Source organism: Gorilla gorilla, chromosome 1 (genome assembly GCF_029281585.2).
Source record: "Gorilla gorilla gorilla isolate KB3781 chromosome 1, NHGRI_mGorGor1-v2.1_pri, whole genome shotgun sequence".
Classification (NCBI taxonomy): domain Eukaryota; kingdom Metazoa; phylum Chordata; class Mammalia; order Primates; family Hominidae; genus Gorilla; species Gorilla gorilla.
In genome coordinates, this window is record NC_073224.2 from 130062427 (window position 1) to 130082227 (window position 19801).

General features: G+C 40.0%; 3 protein-coding genes across 5 annotated transcripts in view; all 3 read right to left on the reverse strand.

Annotated features, from left to right (window-relative positions):
- Positions 1-17798, reverse strand: part of LOC109025744 (myomegalin-like) — a 66506-nt gene extending 48708 nt beyond the window's left edge. Inside the window, exon 1 of one of the 3 annotated variants that reach the window (XM_063701537.1) lies at positions 17311-17781. In XM_063701537.1, the coding sequence (XP_063557607.1) occupies positions 17311-17435 (125 nt within the window). In that variant the 5' untranslated portion in view covers positions 17436-17781. Of the gene's footprint in view, positions 1-17310 lie in introns of all 3 variants that reach the window. The other 2 variants (XM_063701518.1, XM_063701499.1) reach the window with 2 other exon arrangements.
- Positions 1-19801, reverse strand: part of GSTM2 (glutathione S-transferase mu 2) — a 1178915-nt gene that overhangs the window by 827695 nt on the left and 331419 nt on the right. The gene's annotated exons all lie outside the window — the stretch shown is intronic.
- On the reverse strand, positions 2059-2885 carry LOC101146213 (N-alpha-acetyltransferase 50-like). The gene has a single exon (XM_055354230.2). It carries the CDS (start codon positions 2749-2751, stop codon positions 2245-2247), a length of 507 nt encoding a protein of 168 aa, XP_055210205.1. The 5' UTR covers positions 2752-2885; the 3' UTR covers positions 2059-2244.

Consider the following 19801-nt stretch of genomic DNA (forward strand, 5'->3'; position numbering starts at 1 on the left):
AGCTTTTTACCTCTTCCACATTCTCCTCCTCCTCCATAAGTGGATGGAATTATTTAACTAAGTTTGATGTAGGACAATTAACCCTTTACAAACATTTACAATTCAGGTTAAGTCACTGACTACCGTGGAAAAAGAAACTTTATATATAATGATAGGGAGCCTACACACTCAATTCAAAATTTAATATTTTTTCCTCCTTAAATAACATGTACTTGTCATGAGGCAGCTATTCGGTTTTCAATAACCACATTTAGGGATACATTCATAGGACTGATTAGATAGTCCAGGTGAAATGGTTATAGAAATAGAGGCAGTGTCATCTCAGAAAACCATTTATATACCAAAGTCTATTTTGATATCTGGGAAGTTTACAAAAAGGCTGCTGCATTCTTCAAACTAACTATGCCTTCTGTAACTCAAGCACTCTTCTCTTGCCAAGAGCAAGCTGAAGCTTATTCATGAAGATAAAGGTGCTTAACACTAAACTTTTCTTCCAAGCTTAGATTTGGATTGTTTAAGAAATGAATACCCCCAAAAAACCAGCAAGGTCTTTCTACATTTTTACCATCTTAAGTTTAGAACCCTATAAACTCATTCATCAACTGTCTTCTTTTTCTGTATTATTCTTGGCACTCAAGATTGTTGAAGTCTACTGCACTTTGTACTTTCACATTCTCAAATAAAAACTTAAGGTTATAAAGTGTGCATAAACATTTTATAAAACAATTTTGTCATTTAACATATTTGGAAATGAGACTTTATACCACAATTTTACATAAGAGGATAAATATGAATGAAACTTCCTTTTAAAGTCAAATGACAGAAAGCTCAAGCCCTGTGCATTATTTTAAAGTCTGAGAACATTTCTAAATAGTGGAGATGGGACTACAAAAGGAAAACATGAATATTTCAGATGTCTCCCATCTTACAAAGTTATCAACCTGTCAAAGCCACTCCCTGTGTGCCGGAAAATGATCTGGCATAAACCAGTCCTCTCAGTGGAGGAGGTCACAGTGACGTTTGTATTATTAACATTTTACCCTTCTATTTTTCCAAGAATAGAAGCAATATGTTTAATAATTACCCCTGCCTCAAATCCTTAAACTCAATATCACAGGCACTGAGTATAAGCAAATCTGGGATGTCCTCCAACAGATATGCAATAGCACAGCTATGTTATTCTCAAAAATACTATTTTTTCGTATAAAATCAAATGCTCAGTGGCCACACTTTTAACAGCTGGTATTAGATGACAGTAATTGAATTTTTTGTGTCACAGCCAATCTAAGCTTCCTTTTAGGTATTTTTTAATATGTACAAGAGAAAACACCTGCTTCAGGTTTATTTAGGGGTAGTGACCTATAAGGACATCAACTCAATTTTTAAGGTTAGACTATTGTTGGGTTTACTGAAGAAAAAGGAACGGGAAAAAATTAAATCACAACACACCTCTTTAGGTCAGTTAAAGGCCATATCTCTAGCTGGGATATTAAAAAAAATTAATCTCACCAGCCCAAATTCTAAAAGTTAATGCCACTAGTAACAATCAACAGCAGGAAAAACAAACCTGCTAACAACCAGCCCACTCATTAGCAAAAAAGCAGTTTAACTCAAATACTTAGACCAAAGTATAACACTAAACCAAACTGCCCCACCCACCGGCAAGAAGAGAAGATATAATTGCTTAAAAATCAACATAAGCTTAGTATTTCTTACAAGGATAACAATGTTCCAACTCCCGAGAGAGTGCTCAGAAGGACTAAAGGTGGAGTGAAGGCAATGTCTAGGGATTAGTATCCCAAAGTGTTTAAAAACCCAAAGTACCACAAACACACTCAACTTGTCTGTGAATTAGAGAACAAGATATTGCTGCTGCTTCTTTTTGTCTTTTGAAATATACAATGTTTTGTAGGCTCTGCCCTTCAATGTGAAAGCAGGACATTAAATTTGAAATTATTTGACAATTAAATTTTTAGGACCATCTAACTTTAACTGCAAAACTAAACAGATCTACCTTTTCTTTCCTTCAAACCACCTCACAAAAATAAGAGAAAACAATTCAAACATGATTATTTTTTTAAAGTCCTTGAAAGTATTAAAACTCTTAGAGAAAAGGAAAGGAAGAAGGAAAAACAAGAACAAGGAGGGAGAAAAGCTTTAAAAGAAAAGTGTTGGGGTGGGGGAGGAATCAATGGGCCTCTCTTTGGCGACAAGCAAGTGCAAGAAAGTTCATTTGTAATTTGTTCAGTTGTCTGTCTTTTGCACATCTGCATTCTGACGAGAAGGAACTTTGAGGTTTTTCTGCAGCACATGAGCATCTGCGGGCTCTATCCTCTTATAGTAGTTCTTCTTTGTCTCAATAATCTCAAAGCCAAACTTCCTGTAGAAGTCAATTGCCGACTCATTGCTGATCTGGACATGCAGATAAATGTTGTCAAAAGTACCATCTTTTTCACAGATGTTTAAGACATGATTTAACATTTTAGTTCCTATTCCTAGCCTTCGGTAAGGTGCCAGACATCCTAGTGTCATGATGTAAAGTCTCTTCTGATTCTGTGAATGATCCACCCTACAGCATACCGCACCTACAGCAATATCATTGAAATAGGCAAGTTTTGCTAGCTCGCCAACCTCCAGCACATCCTTGTAGAACTTGCCATTGTAGCTGACTGGAAAGATGACCTGATTCAATCTTTTCAACTGTTTAATATTGTGTGGTGTCACATCTCCTAGCTCGATCCGGCCTTTCATCTTCCCCGCCTGCTGAGGCCGTCGTTACCACCGACATCAACGCCGTCGTAGTCGCCGCCCTTAGGTCTCCGCACCCTTAGCTCGGGCCACTCAACCCCGCAAGCCTGCCTCCTAGCCTGAACAGGGAGCTGGGCGAGCGACGAAGGCCGCGAGAGTCGAGTGAGGGCTTGAGTCTGGTGGGGGCGGGAGTGCCTCCCGCCGCCGCGCTTGTGCCGCCGCTTCTCCACACGTGCACTCGAGTCTCTCGGCTCCCTCCCGCAGCTGCCGCCAGCCAGACCCGCTGCCGCGCTGTGACCTTTCACCCAGTGACTGTTCTTTACCACTGACTGGCTAGGTGATCTGGATGAACATTCCTTAACTTTTCTGTAAACAAGAATCCTAACATCTATTTTAAGGACTAAAGGAAACAAGTAAAGTATTTTGTCCCCAAGCATCTGTCACATAATAAACCCTCAGAATATGGAAGCTACTGATAGTCACATAAACTTCATGAAAACAGAAACATTCATCTGTTTTGTTCACTCTATTAACAAGGAGGCATGACTTGATCAGTATTCATGCAAATACTTCCAGTTCCTCCAAAGTGACATTCATATTTATCTATATTAACTACATCCAAATTCTGCTATCCTTCGTGTATACTTCTCTTTTATTATAAGCAGCTTCAGCTACTTTTATGGAAAGATTTAAATTATTGGAAAATATTTTAAGGGTATTTAAGTTAACATATGGACCATTTACATATTCTATAAACTGTGTGCTTACACATAATTATAAATATCTCAGACTGTAAAAGAAAACCTTCCATAATGTTCCCACAATGGAAAAATAAAGTCTTAGAAATAATTATAGAGGGAGCAGAGGGGAGTGGCAGGTAGAGGATAACTTACTAAATTGGCAAAATAAAATTTGGAATTTTTTCTTAAAACAAAACAAAATAAAAACCTGACAACCACTTGTTCAAGGCTGCCAAAACTTGAGAAGAAGCAAACTGTCAAGGGAAACAAATGTTAAAATATAAAGCCCTTTTCTGAGAAAGTAACTCCACCAGTCCAGGCTAATCCAATTCTGAATCACTAATGACACCAGACCTGCCGGGTTGTCTCAACTACTACAAAGAAGTCCAAAGGGACAGGCAGAGGTTCACAGGCAAATTATTTTCACTGCTGTCATTGAAATTTTAAATATAGCCACACCTCTCCCATCCCAACACCCTTTCTACTCCTCTACTGTTGTTGACTGGCACTAACCCTTTTCAGACCTCAAAAAACAAGGGCCGACATATTGATACATAATTTGAGTACTGAGCATAGTGGGAAAATCACTTGACTAAAAGTCAAGAGATTGGATTCTGGCCCCAACCCTGACCCAGCTCTAGGTACTTGGGCCAGTCACTTTGCTTCTTTGGTTTTCTCTCTTTAAAACAAGGATGGATTAGATGGGTGGTTCCCCACACAAGATCCCAAAATCTCCAGGAGCCCCTGAGGTTGTAATAAAAGACAATGGGATATTTTTATTATTTCAAAATGTCTAACAGAGATAGTTCATTAACTGCTTTAAGGCTAATTAAAACACCAAGTATTTTGGCTTCACATTAGTACTCTGCATGGTGACACTGGATGGCATGTGATTATGTTTGTCATATCATAGGAAATTTGGAAACAAGAGTGTTAGACCTGATACTGTTCTCAAAGCTGTACCTCAGAAAATCACAGTATCTTTACTAAACATAACATCCAATCACAAATGTGTGGTTAATAAAAAATGGGAAAATGATTTAACACCTATCAATGCAATTTGCATAATACAAGCATACCTTTGTGATATTGTGGCTTCAGCTCCAGATCACCTCAATAAAGCAAACAGTACAATGAAGCAAGTCAGAAATTTTTTGGTTCCCCAGTGCATACAAAAGTTATGTTTACAGTATACTCTAGTCCATTAAGCATGCAACAGCATTATGTCTAAAGCATAATGCATATACCTGAGTTTAAAAATACTTTATTGCTAAAAAATACTGACACAGGGACATATAGTGAGTATATGCTATTGGAAAAAATGGTGCTGATACATTTGCTCAACATAGGGTTGCCACAAACTTTCAATTTGTAAAAAATAAAACAAAATCTGTGAAGCACAATAAAAGGGAACACACAATAAAATAAGGTATGCCTATAGATAAAATCTCCCCAAACTGAAAGTGTACCTCATTAAGGGAAGAGACTCAAATATGAAACCCTTAAATAATTATTAGATCACAGGAAACCAGTGAACAATCCACAGGCTGCAAAGATGATGTTCCTATTTCCTCATGAAGGTTCCCAATCACTATCCACTTTTGATTAAAGAAAAGTGAATGCACCAAGAAGCCAGTCTGTACTGCAACATAAAATGACACCAATACCAACAATAACTACTATTAACTGCACTTTAACTATGTGCCTGGTACTGTCCAATGAATCTAACATTTATTAACTGATATTATCTTCGTAACAACTCCAAAATATACTGCTACTATCTTTATTTTTAAAATAATAAAATTGAGGCACACCATGCTTCAGAAACTAGCCCAAAGACACAGGGCTAGTAAATTTAGAGCAAGGCTTGTATGTTTTCCAACCTTCTCCCCACCAAAGCTGGCATCTGCCTTTCAAAAAGATGTCTCCATAAATACAAACAGGAATGCCCCAAGCAGAGCCCAGAGGAGAAGGGCCATTGCTCCTGAGAGCAGTCCTCTGAAGAGTTCACCACTGTGGCCCTTTTCGGCTTAAAGATTCATCCTTAATGGAAACTCCCCTCTTTTCCCTCCAAATTATATTTGCTTGTCCTGGTAATGGAAATCAACTGATGGAAGGTTAAAAGCCATCAATGTATGGGTCAGCTAATGTCCATCCACTTCTTACTTATTCAGAAGATACAAAAGAGTTCTAACTGGCTGACCCTTCAAAGAAGGTAGTTTTTCAAATTAATTTTTACTTATACATATCATAAAAATAGGCATCTGCAGTATCCTGGAATGAGTGAGGGTTATGGAGACAGATCTAGCTCTGAATCTCGACTAAGCCACTTACTAATTGCATTATCCTGTGCAAGTTAGAAGCCCCAGTTTCCCTAAATACCTACCCCTGTCTCTTAGGGTTGTTGCAAAGTGTTAAGTGTATGAGTGTACATAAAACACCATGATTTATTGCAGCGGCCCTAGAGCCAGACAGGGGTTTGAATCCTGGCTACACCCCTCACTAACCATAGGCCAACATCCAAAGCTGTGAACCTAAGTTCCAAATTCCTTACCTATAATGTAGAAAAATATTGTCTACTCCAAAGGATAGCCATATGAATTAAATAAAGCAATATTTGCAAAGCCCCTAGCAGAATGACAGACACATAATAATAAAAATCAAAAAAGAAAAAAAAATCTGATGTTTAAAAAATCAAGCTGCAAGGACCAGGCACGGTGGCTCACGCCTGTAATCCCAGCACTTTGGGAGGCTGAGGCGGGCGGATCACCTGAGGTCAGGAGTACGAGACCAGCCTGCCCAACATAGAGAAACCCCGTCTCTACTAAAACTACAAAAAATTAGCCAGGCGTTGTGGTGCATGCCTGTAATTCCAGCTACTCGGGAGGCTGAGGCAGGAGAATCACTTGAACCCGGGAGGTGGAGGTTGCGGTGAGCCAAGATTGCGCCATTGCACTCCAGCCTGGGCAACAAGAGCAAAACTCCAACTCAAAAAAAAAAGAAAAATCAAGCCACAAGTTTAAGTACCAGCTCTGTCACTTATTATGTAGGGGTAAACAATGTATACAAGTCACCTAACCCCTGTGAGGCTCCATTTCCACCAAGTTTGTGAGGATTAAAGGAGATCATTGTGTAAGAATACTCTATAAACTATAAATTTCCAACAGAAATGTTGGAGGTTGTTTGATTCTACAGAAGCAATTTTTATATTAATTGTATTTACTGGTCCTTCCAAACAATACCTTCATCTTTAAAATGGAAAAAACTGAGGCAGAGAAATGTTGAGCCATAGAGGGAAGGCTACTGGTTTGAAATGTAGGGTGGAGACAAGGGCTGGGCCAAAATAAATTTAGACCAGGACAAAGCAGAAAATTTCTGAAAGCTTCAAAGGAGAAAAATGAGAATACTCATCAACCTATGTTTTTAATCAACAGCTTCACCTGCTGGTTAAGCCTCTCAGTGCACAGTGTGGGCATAATAATTCTCTTACTTCCTCCCAGAAACAGTATTAGACTTCAGAGTGAGAAAGAACTTCACTATCAAATCTCTTTTCCTATTCATAAATTAATTTTGGGATGGGGCACAGAAACAAAGACCAGTGGACATAAATTTGAGTCTCAGTCTAACTGGCATTTTCTGAACTACACCATTAAAAAAAAAAAAAAGAAAATATTGTAATCCTTCAAATAGGTTTCCTTCCTTGGTTGATCAGAAATGTCCTCATTCCCCAGGTCTCTTCATGCTAAATATGGTAATAGCTGGCAGACAGCCAGCCCAGTAAATTCCAATGATACTTAAGAAAGCATTCATATGGCCTGAAATTACTCTGAACCAAACACTTGAGACCTGCAGGGCTTCAGCATAGAGCAGTTCAGCTGGAGCAACGAATGTCAAAACCAGCGGGGTGCCTTAAAAACACAAAAGCTTGGAAAAAAAGCAATCTACTCTTCTTTATTGCTACATTCTTTAGCAACAACATTGATCTCCTACCCACTGTGCACACAGCACTGCACTAGGGCAGTGGGAGGCTGGACGGAGGAATGGAAGAAACAGGTGGTGTCCATGGGTTGCCAAAACAACAGGTTGCTTCAGTCAGTTCTGTCCTACAACTAAACAATTTGGTGAGGAAAGGGGGAGAGAATCTTAGTCATCTTCTTCTCTGACCAAGCTAACTGGCTAGACCCACTGTACTGGCATTTATCCATTAGGTCAAAGTGTCAGAATTGGCAGTGCATGGTAGACATAGCATTAGTCCTGCCTTTCAGGGATGTTAAATGCTTCAAAAATCTTGGCTATCTAGAAAAGGAGGACAGTAGCCGATTACGTCACCCACCCAAAATCATGTATTTGACTCCAGAATACACTGCTTTTCTCCAACATATTTTTTAATTAAGTATTAAAGTAAATGTCAATTTCCTAGACATATACAGCTGAAAGCATGCTGATTTACGACACAGTCAGATAAGAACTTTCAAGTAGCTACAGAAAATAGCAGTTAGCAAATGAATTAACCAATATCATTAGAAACCAAAGGATTAAAAAAAATTAACCTATGAAATGAACAATTTTTATATCAACATTGGTAGCAATTTGATGTTATGTTATATACTGCTAATTATTTCCATACATATTGTGACATATTTAAGACAAAAGACTAACACCCTTAATATTTAAAGAGCTTTTTCAAACCAGTAAGAAAATAATTAAATGAGTAAAAGACACAATTTACCAAAATAAGTGGAAAAAAAGGCAATACAAACGCCACTGATGATATGAAAAAACATTCAATATCACTGTAATGAGAGAGGCATATTAAGATTAAGTAATATTTACCACTTATCAAATGGTAAAGATTTTTAAAAATAAAACCTAGTGTTGACAATAGTATATTATGTGTGTGTGCATATATATATATGTAGATCTGTTCATAAACTAAAAAAAAATATATATATATAAATAAATCAACAGCTTTTCTAAATCTAAGGGTAAAAAAACCAAAGACGTATACCAAAAAATTAATGGCAGCATGATTGTGGACATTTTATTTATGCTTTTCTAGATTCTTCAAACATCCTTAACTACTTTTTCAAACATAATTACTTTTTATATTACAAAAATAAAAAAATCTTGTAAAGGTGCCAGAGAAAATCAGCAAAGTATAAATATGAGTTAATTATCTGTAAACATAACGAATAATTCTGTTGCTACGTAAACCTACCTTAAACTGTTTCAATGTTTGTTTTTGGTTACAACTATTTTCCTTAACTCTCTTAGAAAGAATATGTCAGAGAAGCCACTACATATTACTTACTTTAAATAGTAACATAATGCCAAAGACTTGCATGAATCTCAGGATACGGTCTTTTACCTAAAATTCCTCATGAAGATTAGAATGCACTTTAAATGTTGTAATAAAGTAAATGCCCTTAATGTTTCTAACTAAAGAAGATCTAGCAAATAAATAAACCCATATTCACAGCAAATAAAAATATAATAAAATAATCAAAATACACATGTCCTCAAACTTCAATGTGTCTTGACAGCGTCTGAATCAAAGCATGTGTAAGGAGAGAATTAAACAAAAAATGTCTTTGCTACTTACCACATTTACCATTTAGAGAAGTTAATATATCAGCACTATCTAGTTTTGTGATTATTCATACTTAGAAACTCAACAGAATAGATTAGTGAGTAAACAGTATTCAATTATTCTTATTTGAATGTTGGTTAGGTATACCAATAGAACAACCTCTCCCTGCTAGGTACCAGTTAAAATAGATTATTGAAAATATTTGAGGCTTAAAAACTTCCAGAATCTTCTCACAAAAAAAAGATGAAAATAAAAAGAGATGAAAAAGAAGCAAACAACAATTTTAAAACGTGCCTGCCTCAGAACAAGGCAGTTTATTTTAGAATGTAACCACAGCTTCTTGTACAACACCTTATTCATCAAGCACAACTGTATTTTAAAGGAATGCTATTTGTTAAAAAGACAACATATTTAGGATAAGGTATCTAACTCCAACCACAATATTATCATCATGTTTTCCTTACTTCACAAAATACACACATACATTCATCATATGAATAAACATACATAAGGGTGAGAGAACTACTCTTAACCCAGAAACAGGTTCTGCAACACCCATAGATCCAACCTGTCTTTATGCAACAATGAGTCCATCTTGGCAAGATGTTTGGCTGATGTATTCAAATAACCCAGAGTTCTGCCAGCTGCCAGTATCCTGCAGAAGGAACTGACTCGGAGACCAGAAACTGCCCTAGGCAAGCCTCCAGGGAAAGGTGCTTCAGTCCAATGGGAAGAAAAACCCAGCCCCTCACTGTCTGGCCAGAGGACCCGGGGTAGCATGGCTGGAGCCACGTAGCTGGCTGGAAATGCGAGAGGGGCAAGGGACACTAAGGTGAACCCCCAAGAGCTTGTTCAATCATACCTAGTAAAGGCCAAACTATTGGGGAGCTAGTAGAACAGGGTTTTGCCAAGACAAGTACAAAAGGGTGAGGGAGATATTAGTATGATTAATCAATGCCACCTGAGGCAGCAACTCTGGGTGTGTCCACACCACACTTCAGTCACTGCCTGGCTGTGACGAGAAGTTCCTTCAGCCACTGCCACTGAGAACTGCATCTTCCAAGGAAGATATTTCCACCATAACTTGTCCTAGTTCAGGCTTGGCATTCGGGACTAAGAACACAGCACTCTCTCTTGCCGCAAACCCACTAACAGACATAATAGACACCACAACATGTGCCAAATTTATATTTACACCCTCACCAGACAAAGGGGTTTTTGTCTTTTCCCCAAGCCAAGTTCTAATACTTCTAAATTACAACACAGAAAGAGGAAAATGGCAGACAGCTCACGACAGCAGACAAGCCCAGCAAGGGTGAGCTGGAGGTCGCCTTTCCCTGGTGGTATTAAGACCTGAAGTTTACTCCCAAGACCCTATAGCTCCAAGTCACCCTGACTGCAGGAAACTGCTTTCAGAGAGCATAGATAAATGATAAAATAACTGTATTTCATATTCCTAATTGTGTGCTTATCTGTCTTGTCTCCATGATGATGTCAGCTCCTTGGGAGCAGGACCATATTTTCTACTTGGTCAATGATTCCCACACATCTAGAAGAGTAGAATACCCTGTACTTGCTACCACACGATGCCAAGGGAAGCACACAAATTAAGTGTGACAATACACCACAATGCTCCCCCAATACACCACTAAGGCAGCAGAGCTACAAAGATAGCAAATGTTAGTGCCAAGGGCTAGTGATCCTACCAGTGAATTACATGGAAACCTATGTATTTACACACACAAATTAATACAATAATTCCTTTGCTTTTCTTATTCCAAGCTATGGCTTTATCATCCCCCTTTCTTGGCTTTACTCTCCTTTTTAAGACCACAATGTATGTTCTGCCATACAGATAATATTCTCCTCAAAGAAGACAGACAGGAGAAAAAACAGATCTACAGCAAACCTCCTACCACTACCAGTGATGCAGTTTGTCCCGTCTCAAGCCTATGAGCATATCCTTTCAGATCTGAAGCCACTTCCTTCTTCCTATCAAGGACAGTATTATCAAGTGTCTTTGTGAGAGGAGCAATCCTGTGCCCCTTCTTGCAGATTGTTTTGTTCTGCTCAAGAAGCCCTAGATTCCTCCTTTATTTTCCTTTCCTTATTTCATTTGCTGCAGCAGCCCAGAAACCCCAAAAGCAGGACCACCAGAAATGAGTGACCTTTATATCTCTCCACACTAACACATCTGAGGGAAACTGCCGACACCAAATATGTGTTCATGAGCTAATGAAGCAGAAATCCTCAAAGGAAGCACCATTTGCAACGGCTGAGGACAGAATTCTTTAGTGGACACCAAAAAGGCTGTGGAACTCCTATGCATTCTAACATTTCAGGTAACATTCTAATGGAGGAATAAGGAGGCTTACAACAAAGTCATACAACACAAACAGAAGTCTGAAAATGCTGGATTTTGCAAATTTCTTTTAAGACAAAACAAACAACTTTACTAACCTTATACCATAGCAGCTTTCTTCTCTGTACTAAGTGAGGCCAGCAAGTAGGAGGCATTTCCAAGGGGGAAAAATGACCACAGGATCTAGCCAAAGCAACCTGTCTCTAATACTCTCAAAAAACAAACAAACAAAAACAAACACTTTGATTTCCCAGATTCACTCTGCAGTGATTCTAAAACTTTCCTAATGTAAGAATCACCTGGCTATTTCTTGAACACACAAATTCCCAGATGACATTCCAGATGCACTGAATCAGAATCTCCATGAGAACACCTGAGCTATTCTTATCATAAGAGAGGTTAGGGAAACACTGCTTGATAAATGTTATTCTCCCACCAGTGCCCACCTGTGCAGGGAGGTATGAAACAAGTAGGGCTAAGATGCTTTACCTGAGCAATCACCCCAGACATGCTCCTCACTGGGTTTGACTCCTTTTATGGAGAGCTGGGTGTCAGCTCAGTAAAGTCTACAGACAAGCATCTCTTTGGGTCCCTATCACCTGCACAGGTCTCAGGACTCTGAGACAAATTTCTGAGTAGATGTCAATGAGGACAAGTCATGAGGAGACGGATTACAGCTGAATATAAGAAGATCTTTCTAAGAATCAGAGCTAGCCAAAGATGGAATAAACTGCTGTGGAGAGCTGTCTACCACAAGAGATGTTCAAGAAGAGAGAAAATATGGTACCTCTTGACTAGAATGTTGTAAACATCAGATCCAGCATGGGATGGACAGAAAGACTAGATGAATTTTAAAGTTCCCGCCAATGCATAAGTCAACAAAGAGGAAAATTTCAGCCACTCCTTAATTAATTAAAAGAGATAGCAAAAAAAGTCTGTGGGTGGGGTCAGCTTTCAACTGATCCTATCTCTTCAAAGGAAAAAAGAACATAGAAACACACTCCAACTCACCATCAGCCTCTCCTATAGAATGTTCTAAAGGTGGGAAAGCAGGAGTCATAGATGCTGTGACTAAGACCTGCTGCTCAGTTGACTCTGAATTTGGGGCACATACCAGACAAATTCTGTAGTACAGAGAAGAAATGTGTGTAGCACAGACCTGGCCCTCAAGGATCAAAATCATGTGGCAGAGACAACTCAACACCATGTGATTCTCTCAAATATTTATTCATCATATTTCACCTTTAGTTTTTGTCAGTAGGGTGTTCAGGGGACTCTCTTGGTTCAAAAAAAAAAAAAGCAAATATACTTTACTAAATGTACATATTCTCTCAATCCAGTACAAGTTTGCAATATCCAACTCAATGAAAAAAATCTCAAAAAAAATTATCAAAATAAATATAAACTTAGTTAACTCTAATTTTAAAAATAGTATTCCAAAAATGACTAGTCCCCAAAATGATGAAATTACAATAAGGTGTGGCTATTCTGGACAAAATAACAGAAATTGCTGGCCTAGTAATACAGTAATATAGGAAGCAGTGGAAGCAAACTTGAGTGAGAGGCAGGGGGTGGATGGCAGTGCCTTTGAAGTGAGATTCCAAAGTCAAAGTGACCTTTATAAATTGCAGAAGTGATCAGAAAAAGAAAGAAAGAAACCCCACACACAAAGAAATTCAAAATTACAAGTTTAAATGAAACATCTGGGGAAGGGAAAAATTTGGTTTTTCCCCAAATGTAAGGTAAGCATGACTCTTGCAAATACTATTTTTAAAATGTCTAGGAGTACCACAGTTGTCCAAAATAAGAAAATGGCTAAAAATAATTGTTCGACTGAACAAGTATTTATTGTGTGCCTATTAGATACCAAGGCATCATGCCAGGTACAGGGGTAGGGTATGGGCATTAGAATAAACACATAAGTGAAAATACACGATTCCTTCCTCATGTACGCATTAACAATACGCAGTTGAGGATGTTATAAGAGTTTTTGTGCACATAAGCGCATTTGTACATGAGATGGAAGCAATGTGGACAGTGAATGAGGCACTGGACACCAGAAGAAAGGAATTCTAGTCTCAACTCTAATTGGCTCTGTGACCATGAACAATGAACATCAGAAAATGGAGGACTAAAACAGTGGCTCTCCTACAAGGTCACCAAACCAATTAATAACAGACCTGGAGAAGAATTCTGGTCTTCTGGCTCCTAGTTCAGTGATCTGTCCGAAATACTACACATATGGTAGGCTGACAAAGAAAGAAAAGAAGACCTTTTGGTTTCAAGTCATTTGCAGAGAAAGGGGGGGAAACAAAAACAGGAAAATCAGGAAAGGGTGGAAGGAAAATTAATAGTTCAAATTTAGGCATTCGAACTGAGACATCAAGAAAGGAAGCATGTAACTATGGACTGTGAACACAATATAAAGAAAATGATGTAAAATTTCTTATATCCTTATTCAAATCACGCCTTGCAGTTTTTTACTCTAAAATCATTGCAGACGTATATAGATAAAGGGTCAAAAAACAACATGTATGAATGACATTTAAGGAAAAAGAGATAACAGAAGAAAAGGGAAAAGGAGAGGTGGAGAATTTATTATATCATCTAAATATATGAAGGCCTTCTAAAGGGTCAATGCAGACATATTGCACCCAGATAAACAGAAGAAATGACATTATATTCTATATCTCTTACGTTAGCAATTTTAAAATTCCTTGAGTCAGAAGCGTTAAACACTGGAATGACTAAGGTTACATTTGTTATGGAAATTTCTTAAATTTAGAAAGACCTCATACACACACCTGAAGGTAAAAAAAAAATGTACTTAATCAGTGGGTTGCAACCAAGTTACTTGTCAGAATCACCTGTAAACCTTGAAAAAATATGGATTCTCAAACTTACCTTATCAGAATCCCTGGGTGCTGAGTCCAAGATCCACCCCAACAGATTTTGATGTAGCCAGGACACAGAGTTTTTTTCTACCATAATGGGAGAGGTAGGGAGGAGGATCACTAGGAATGGCAACACAGAGTGGGAACTAGATCAATGCAAATTTTGTGGGCAAAATAGAATTTCTGTGGGTGTGATATTTTTAAAATGTATTGTAAGGCTGCTCTGAACCATCCAAGCATATCCCACTGAATTTAAACATTCTCTAAAGGTCCTGAAGTCAGCAACTACAATCCAGGTGAACCAAAAGTTGCTCCTCTATGTCATAGAAGCCTACAGGAGAGGCAGTAGGGTGGGAATGGAGCAGAGAGATCCCAAGAAGTTATGGGTAAATATTTTTAAAATCTAAACATTCAGAAAAATAAGAGAGACTAGGAATCACTCTCCTCCTCCTCTCCACCACACCAAAAAAAAAGGAATAATAAGAAAGTGAAAGGAAAAATAGTTTTAGGTTAAATTTCATCACCATCTGAAAGAAAATTACTCCGATTTTGTTTAAGCAAGAGAAGAATTCAGCTGAGAAATTATCTAGCAGGCAGCAAAATCAGGGAGTCACTTCCCATTGCAAAGCAAAAGAAAACAAGGAGCAAGAGGATGGTCCTGGATAGCTGTTTAGACAATCAGACATACTGCTAACATCTCCTTGCCTTAGAAACTCCGTGATGTTTAAATTAACAATTGGCCACAAGCCAAACACAGGAACACTCAAAAGTTTAGAAGGGTGTGCTGTAATTGGTACCTTAGCAAAACACAATAATAAATTAAGAGGATTCAAGAAGCCTTCACTGTAGACTCTAAGAAGATTTAAGATTTGTACCAAGAAACAGGCTTCTAAATCTCTTCTACTGCATTAGTTTAGCATCTAAAGAACACCTGTCTAAAAATCAAAATATCTAAATCCTATCCTTTGAGTCAACTTGACTAACACTCAACTTGACTACCTAAAAGCTAGCTAATAATCGCAGCACCTCAGCAGAGCAGAGGTGGAGGGCATAGTTTTATGCACTGAGATCCTATAATAAAAGAAGCCCTATGTGTCAGAGTAATCCCATTTCTGACATCATATTATTTAATACTTAATTTTTCAAATCACTTTACAATCATATTTATTATTCCCTACAATTCTCTAAAGCAGGTTATTCCTTTAGTCCTGCTTCATAGGTAAGGAGACTACATATCATGAAGATTAAGTTATTTACCAAAACAAGTTAATGATAGACCAAGGATTATTACCCTCAGACTGTCTCATTGATTATACTCCTCTCTATCCTAAAGCTACACTTAAAGCTTTCACTCAAAGAAAAAGGAAAAGCAAAAACACCATCATATATGCTCTTTATTAAATGCTTCAGAAACAACAGCTCTGCTTCATCACTACAAAGCCTCCTGGTCCACTTCTGAAATTCTTAGTGACCTAGACGTGTACGAAATTTGAACTTTCCAAGAAGTATCTAGTTGGTGCTGAACAACCCAGTACTATTTTCGGGTGATAAATAACCTTGTTCTCTTTTTAAACATCTGCGATTGACATGTCGACTGACTGTTAACAATGAACAAAGACCATATTTTTCTGAAGCTCATCATCTTCCTAACCTTTTCTTTGAAAACAGATGTAGTTCATGTACTAGTTTTTTGGTGAAGGTAAAAATCTTTATTCAGATTAGGTTCAGAAAAAGAAGGGGCTGCTTTCCGTTCAACAAATATGCACAAGACACCATCCCACTGGGAGCATCAATCTCAGAAGCAGTAAAACACAGCCTCGGCCCTGAAAGGACTTTCTGAACACCTTTGGAGTGTCATCCGTTTAATATACATTATTTTAATTAATCCTATTAGCTGGATAATTTCATTCCCATTTTATTGGTGAGTTCATATAGCAGAGCTGGATTTGAATCCAGGATTACAGAGCAGGGCTCCAAAGCCCAAGTTATTTCCACTAAAGGGTCTGAAGAAATGTAGAATCTAAAAGTGTGGGCGGGATGGGGAAGATATGATTTGATTCCCTTTCCTTGGTCCAACCGTGTTAGAAACATCCAACCATAAAGAAGCTTTCTAAGGAAGCCCTTTGAATTAACGTATCCACTTTTTCTCACCCGCCCGTGCCCCACCCCCAGCCATGCCAAAGGAGCAGCAAATGCTGCTGCCAGGTTGGAGGAATAGGTGATCGTCACACCACATTCCTGGGTCTGGACACAGCCTGAAACAGCAGCAGAGCTCCGCGCCTCAGAAAGAATAACAGCAGTTGAGATTTTTAAATCATGTGCCTCAGCATGCAGCCACACCAGTTGCCCTACTTCTCCTGCCTCCACCTTTCAAAGACGCGAGCAGCACACCCGGCTCCTCCGAACTTTCGGTGGCGTTGGAGTGTCAAAACTCAGGCGCGCCGCAAAACCCCGTCCCCATCCAAACCAAGCCCACACACCCGGCCCATGTGCCGCCCCCTGGCAAAGGCGAGGCTGGCTGCGAAGGTGCAGGCCGTTTGGCTTGGCGGCCCTGCCCCCGCTCTCCACGCCAGAATCTGGCATTCCTTCGCTCAGCCCCTCCGAGGCCCGCCGTCGGCTCTCGCTCGACCCCAGGAAACGCGGAACCTGAAGGGCAAAACTGCCCACCTCCCTGCACCCTGGCACTACGAAAAAGGAGTTTCTGAGACTTGCTGCCGGCCACCCTCCTGCCGAGGAGGCGTGTGAGGGGTCCCGGGCCGCGGGGAGCAGACGCGGCGGGGAACCCCGGGGGTTGGCGGGGCACCACGGGAGGGGCCCCCGGCGATGTCCAAACTCTTGGGAACCCAGCGAGTGGCCTCGCTCCGCGCCGGCGGCCGAGCCTGGCCTTCCCACACAGAGAAGGACCGAGGGGGAGAAGGGTCGCCCCAGGTGGCAGCCCCGGGCGCCGCGGACAGCGCCCCTCAGCCCGATACTCACCATGCGCGGGAGCCGCGCAGCACAGCCAGAGCGCCAGCAGCGCCCACAGCAGAGCGGGGCGCAGGGCGGGCATCTTCTCGGTCGCCTCCTCCGCCGCCGCCGCCGCCGCCTGGGCAGATCCACATGGGGTGGGGGTCCCGATAGAGGAGCCCCACTCTCTCCTCCCCTCCTCCTGCTTCAAAGGCTCAGGCCCTGGCGCTACGCTCCGAAGCCCTGGCGCAAATGCCGCGACTCCCCGCACCCCGAGTCCGCCGCTCCTCGGCCGCCGCCTCAGCCGCCGCCGGAAGTTTGGCTGAAACTTTCTCGGGTGTGCAGCGAAGCAGCCTCGTGTGTCCTTCCGCCTCAGCCGCCTCCTCCCACCGCAAGCCCCGCCCCACTGTCGCCGCGGCCTCGGCCCCGCCGCCTTGGGCACCCAGGGGTTTCCCGCAGGAAGAAGCGCCGGCCCGAGCTCCGCGCGGAGGGATCTACTACGAGTCACTGGCAAGACCCTGTCAAAAAAAAAAAAAAAAAACTTACCTAGAAATTTCAAATCTTCTGCTATGCTTGAGATAAGCAGGAAAATTCATATAGGAATGCTCACTGTATCACTCCCTTAAAATCTTTTTTTAAGCATTTTATGCTAGGAGGTATTACACTTCAATTCCTAAGTAGGTGTGTACTTTTTGTATATAATGATGTATGAAAGGGTTGACCTGTATGCACCAAGATGTCTCCCCAATTTAACAGTATCATAAATTCACAACTGTGTAATTATCAAACCACAGTATTATTGGATGAGTCTCAGTGCTTTAGTCACTAAAATGGTTATGCAATTTTGAATATTTATTGACGTTGTTCTCAGGGACTGTTGAATTGTTTTTACTCACATTCTTATATTCTTCCTTCATGATTAGCCAAGACATTCTTGACGGCAAGATTCAGGCATACAGAAAGTTTCTACTTCAAAATATGGAAAATCTTCTTACCATCTAGGTGCAGATCATATCTAAGTCCCCCGAAGAAAAAGAAAATGGAAACTTTTCTTACTAAGTGGAATTCAAAATGGTTAACTAAGTATGAGAGAGGGGACATCAAAAGTAAGGAAGAGAAATCCCATTATAAAAGGTGTGCACAGGCCAGGCACAATGACTCACACCTGTAATCCCAGCACTTTGGGAGGCCAAGACGGGAGGATCGCTTGAGGCTAGGAGTTCAAGACCAGCCTGGGCAACATGTTGAAACCCTAACTCTACAAAAAATACAAAAATTAGCTGGGCATGGTGGTGCACGCCTATGGTCCCAGCCACTCAGGAGTCTGAGGTGGAAGAATCACCTGTGCCTGAGAAGTCAAGACTGCAGTAAGCCGTGATCACACCACTCCACCACTCCAGTCTGGGTGACAAAGTGAGACCCTGTCTCCAAAAAAAAAAAAAAAAAAAAAAGCATAAAAATCTCCTTCTAAGTAAGTAATTCATTGGGAGATAATTAATGGCTGGAAACAGGTATTTATAATGGAAGCATACATGGCCTTAACGATAGGGTTTGCTTCTGAAAACACTCTAATTAAAAAGGGGAAGAGTAATTTTATAGGAAAGTACAAATCAGTGGTGTGTATGTCTACCAGTGTGTGCAAAGAGACAGAGGTGGTAATTGCTGGACTCAGACCAGGTATCAGCAACAACTAAACATAATGACCTTATAAATATGCAGATAGGATTTCTGACAAAGCTAAAAGTACATCATTATTATTATTCATCAATGTGGAATGGAATGTGAAATTGGAATCAGCAGGTGAGGGGTGGTTGTACCTGAATATCCTGGATACCAACTTGTTTTTGTTTTTAATCATTCTAATCTCTGTTAAGAATAATGTCACATGACTACTTTATCCTTTCTCAGACCACTGATCCAACCATTTTTCTTTCACACTTTTGCCTCCTTTCCTCTTATAACAGGTACTAACAGTCTAAGCAGAAAAAGAAGAACAGATGGTGGTAAGACCTAGAATGTTTACCCCATTAAGATCTATATCTGAATCCAGAAGGAACACCTCATTGCCGAGAAGAGCCCTGCAGACAGTTCACACCCCTGTTTCTTTTGCAAGATATAGCTACCTCAAAAAATCCTTTCTTGATCAAACTCTTATGGCCTGGAATCCTTGCGTTTCTGCTGATGACTGTCATTTTAGAGTACTTACTAAAGACAATGGTTGGGGAAGTAGATATTTTAAAAATAAGGGAAGAAGTGGGTAGGGTAAACCCAGGCTTACTTATGTAAACTCTGAGTGCTGAAGTTAGAAGACAACCTTTAAGATTAAAAAAAAAAAAAAAAAAAAAAAAAAACGGCAAAGTTAGAACACACAACAGATAGTATAGTTCCTTACCCATCCACCACTTGGTTTTGAGGAGAAAAGGGAAGTAAGAAGAGTTGAAGAGAAGAAAAACAGAACAGAAGAGTGGGAAAGGAAGATGAAAGGGTGCTCTGGAGTACTATGCACCTGTTTAGAAGTGGG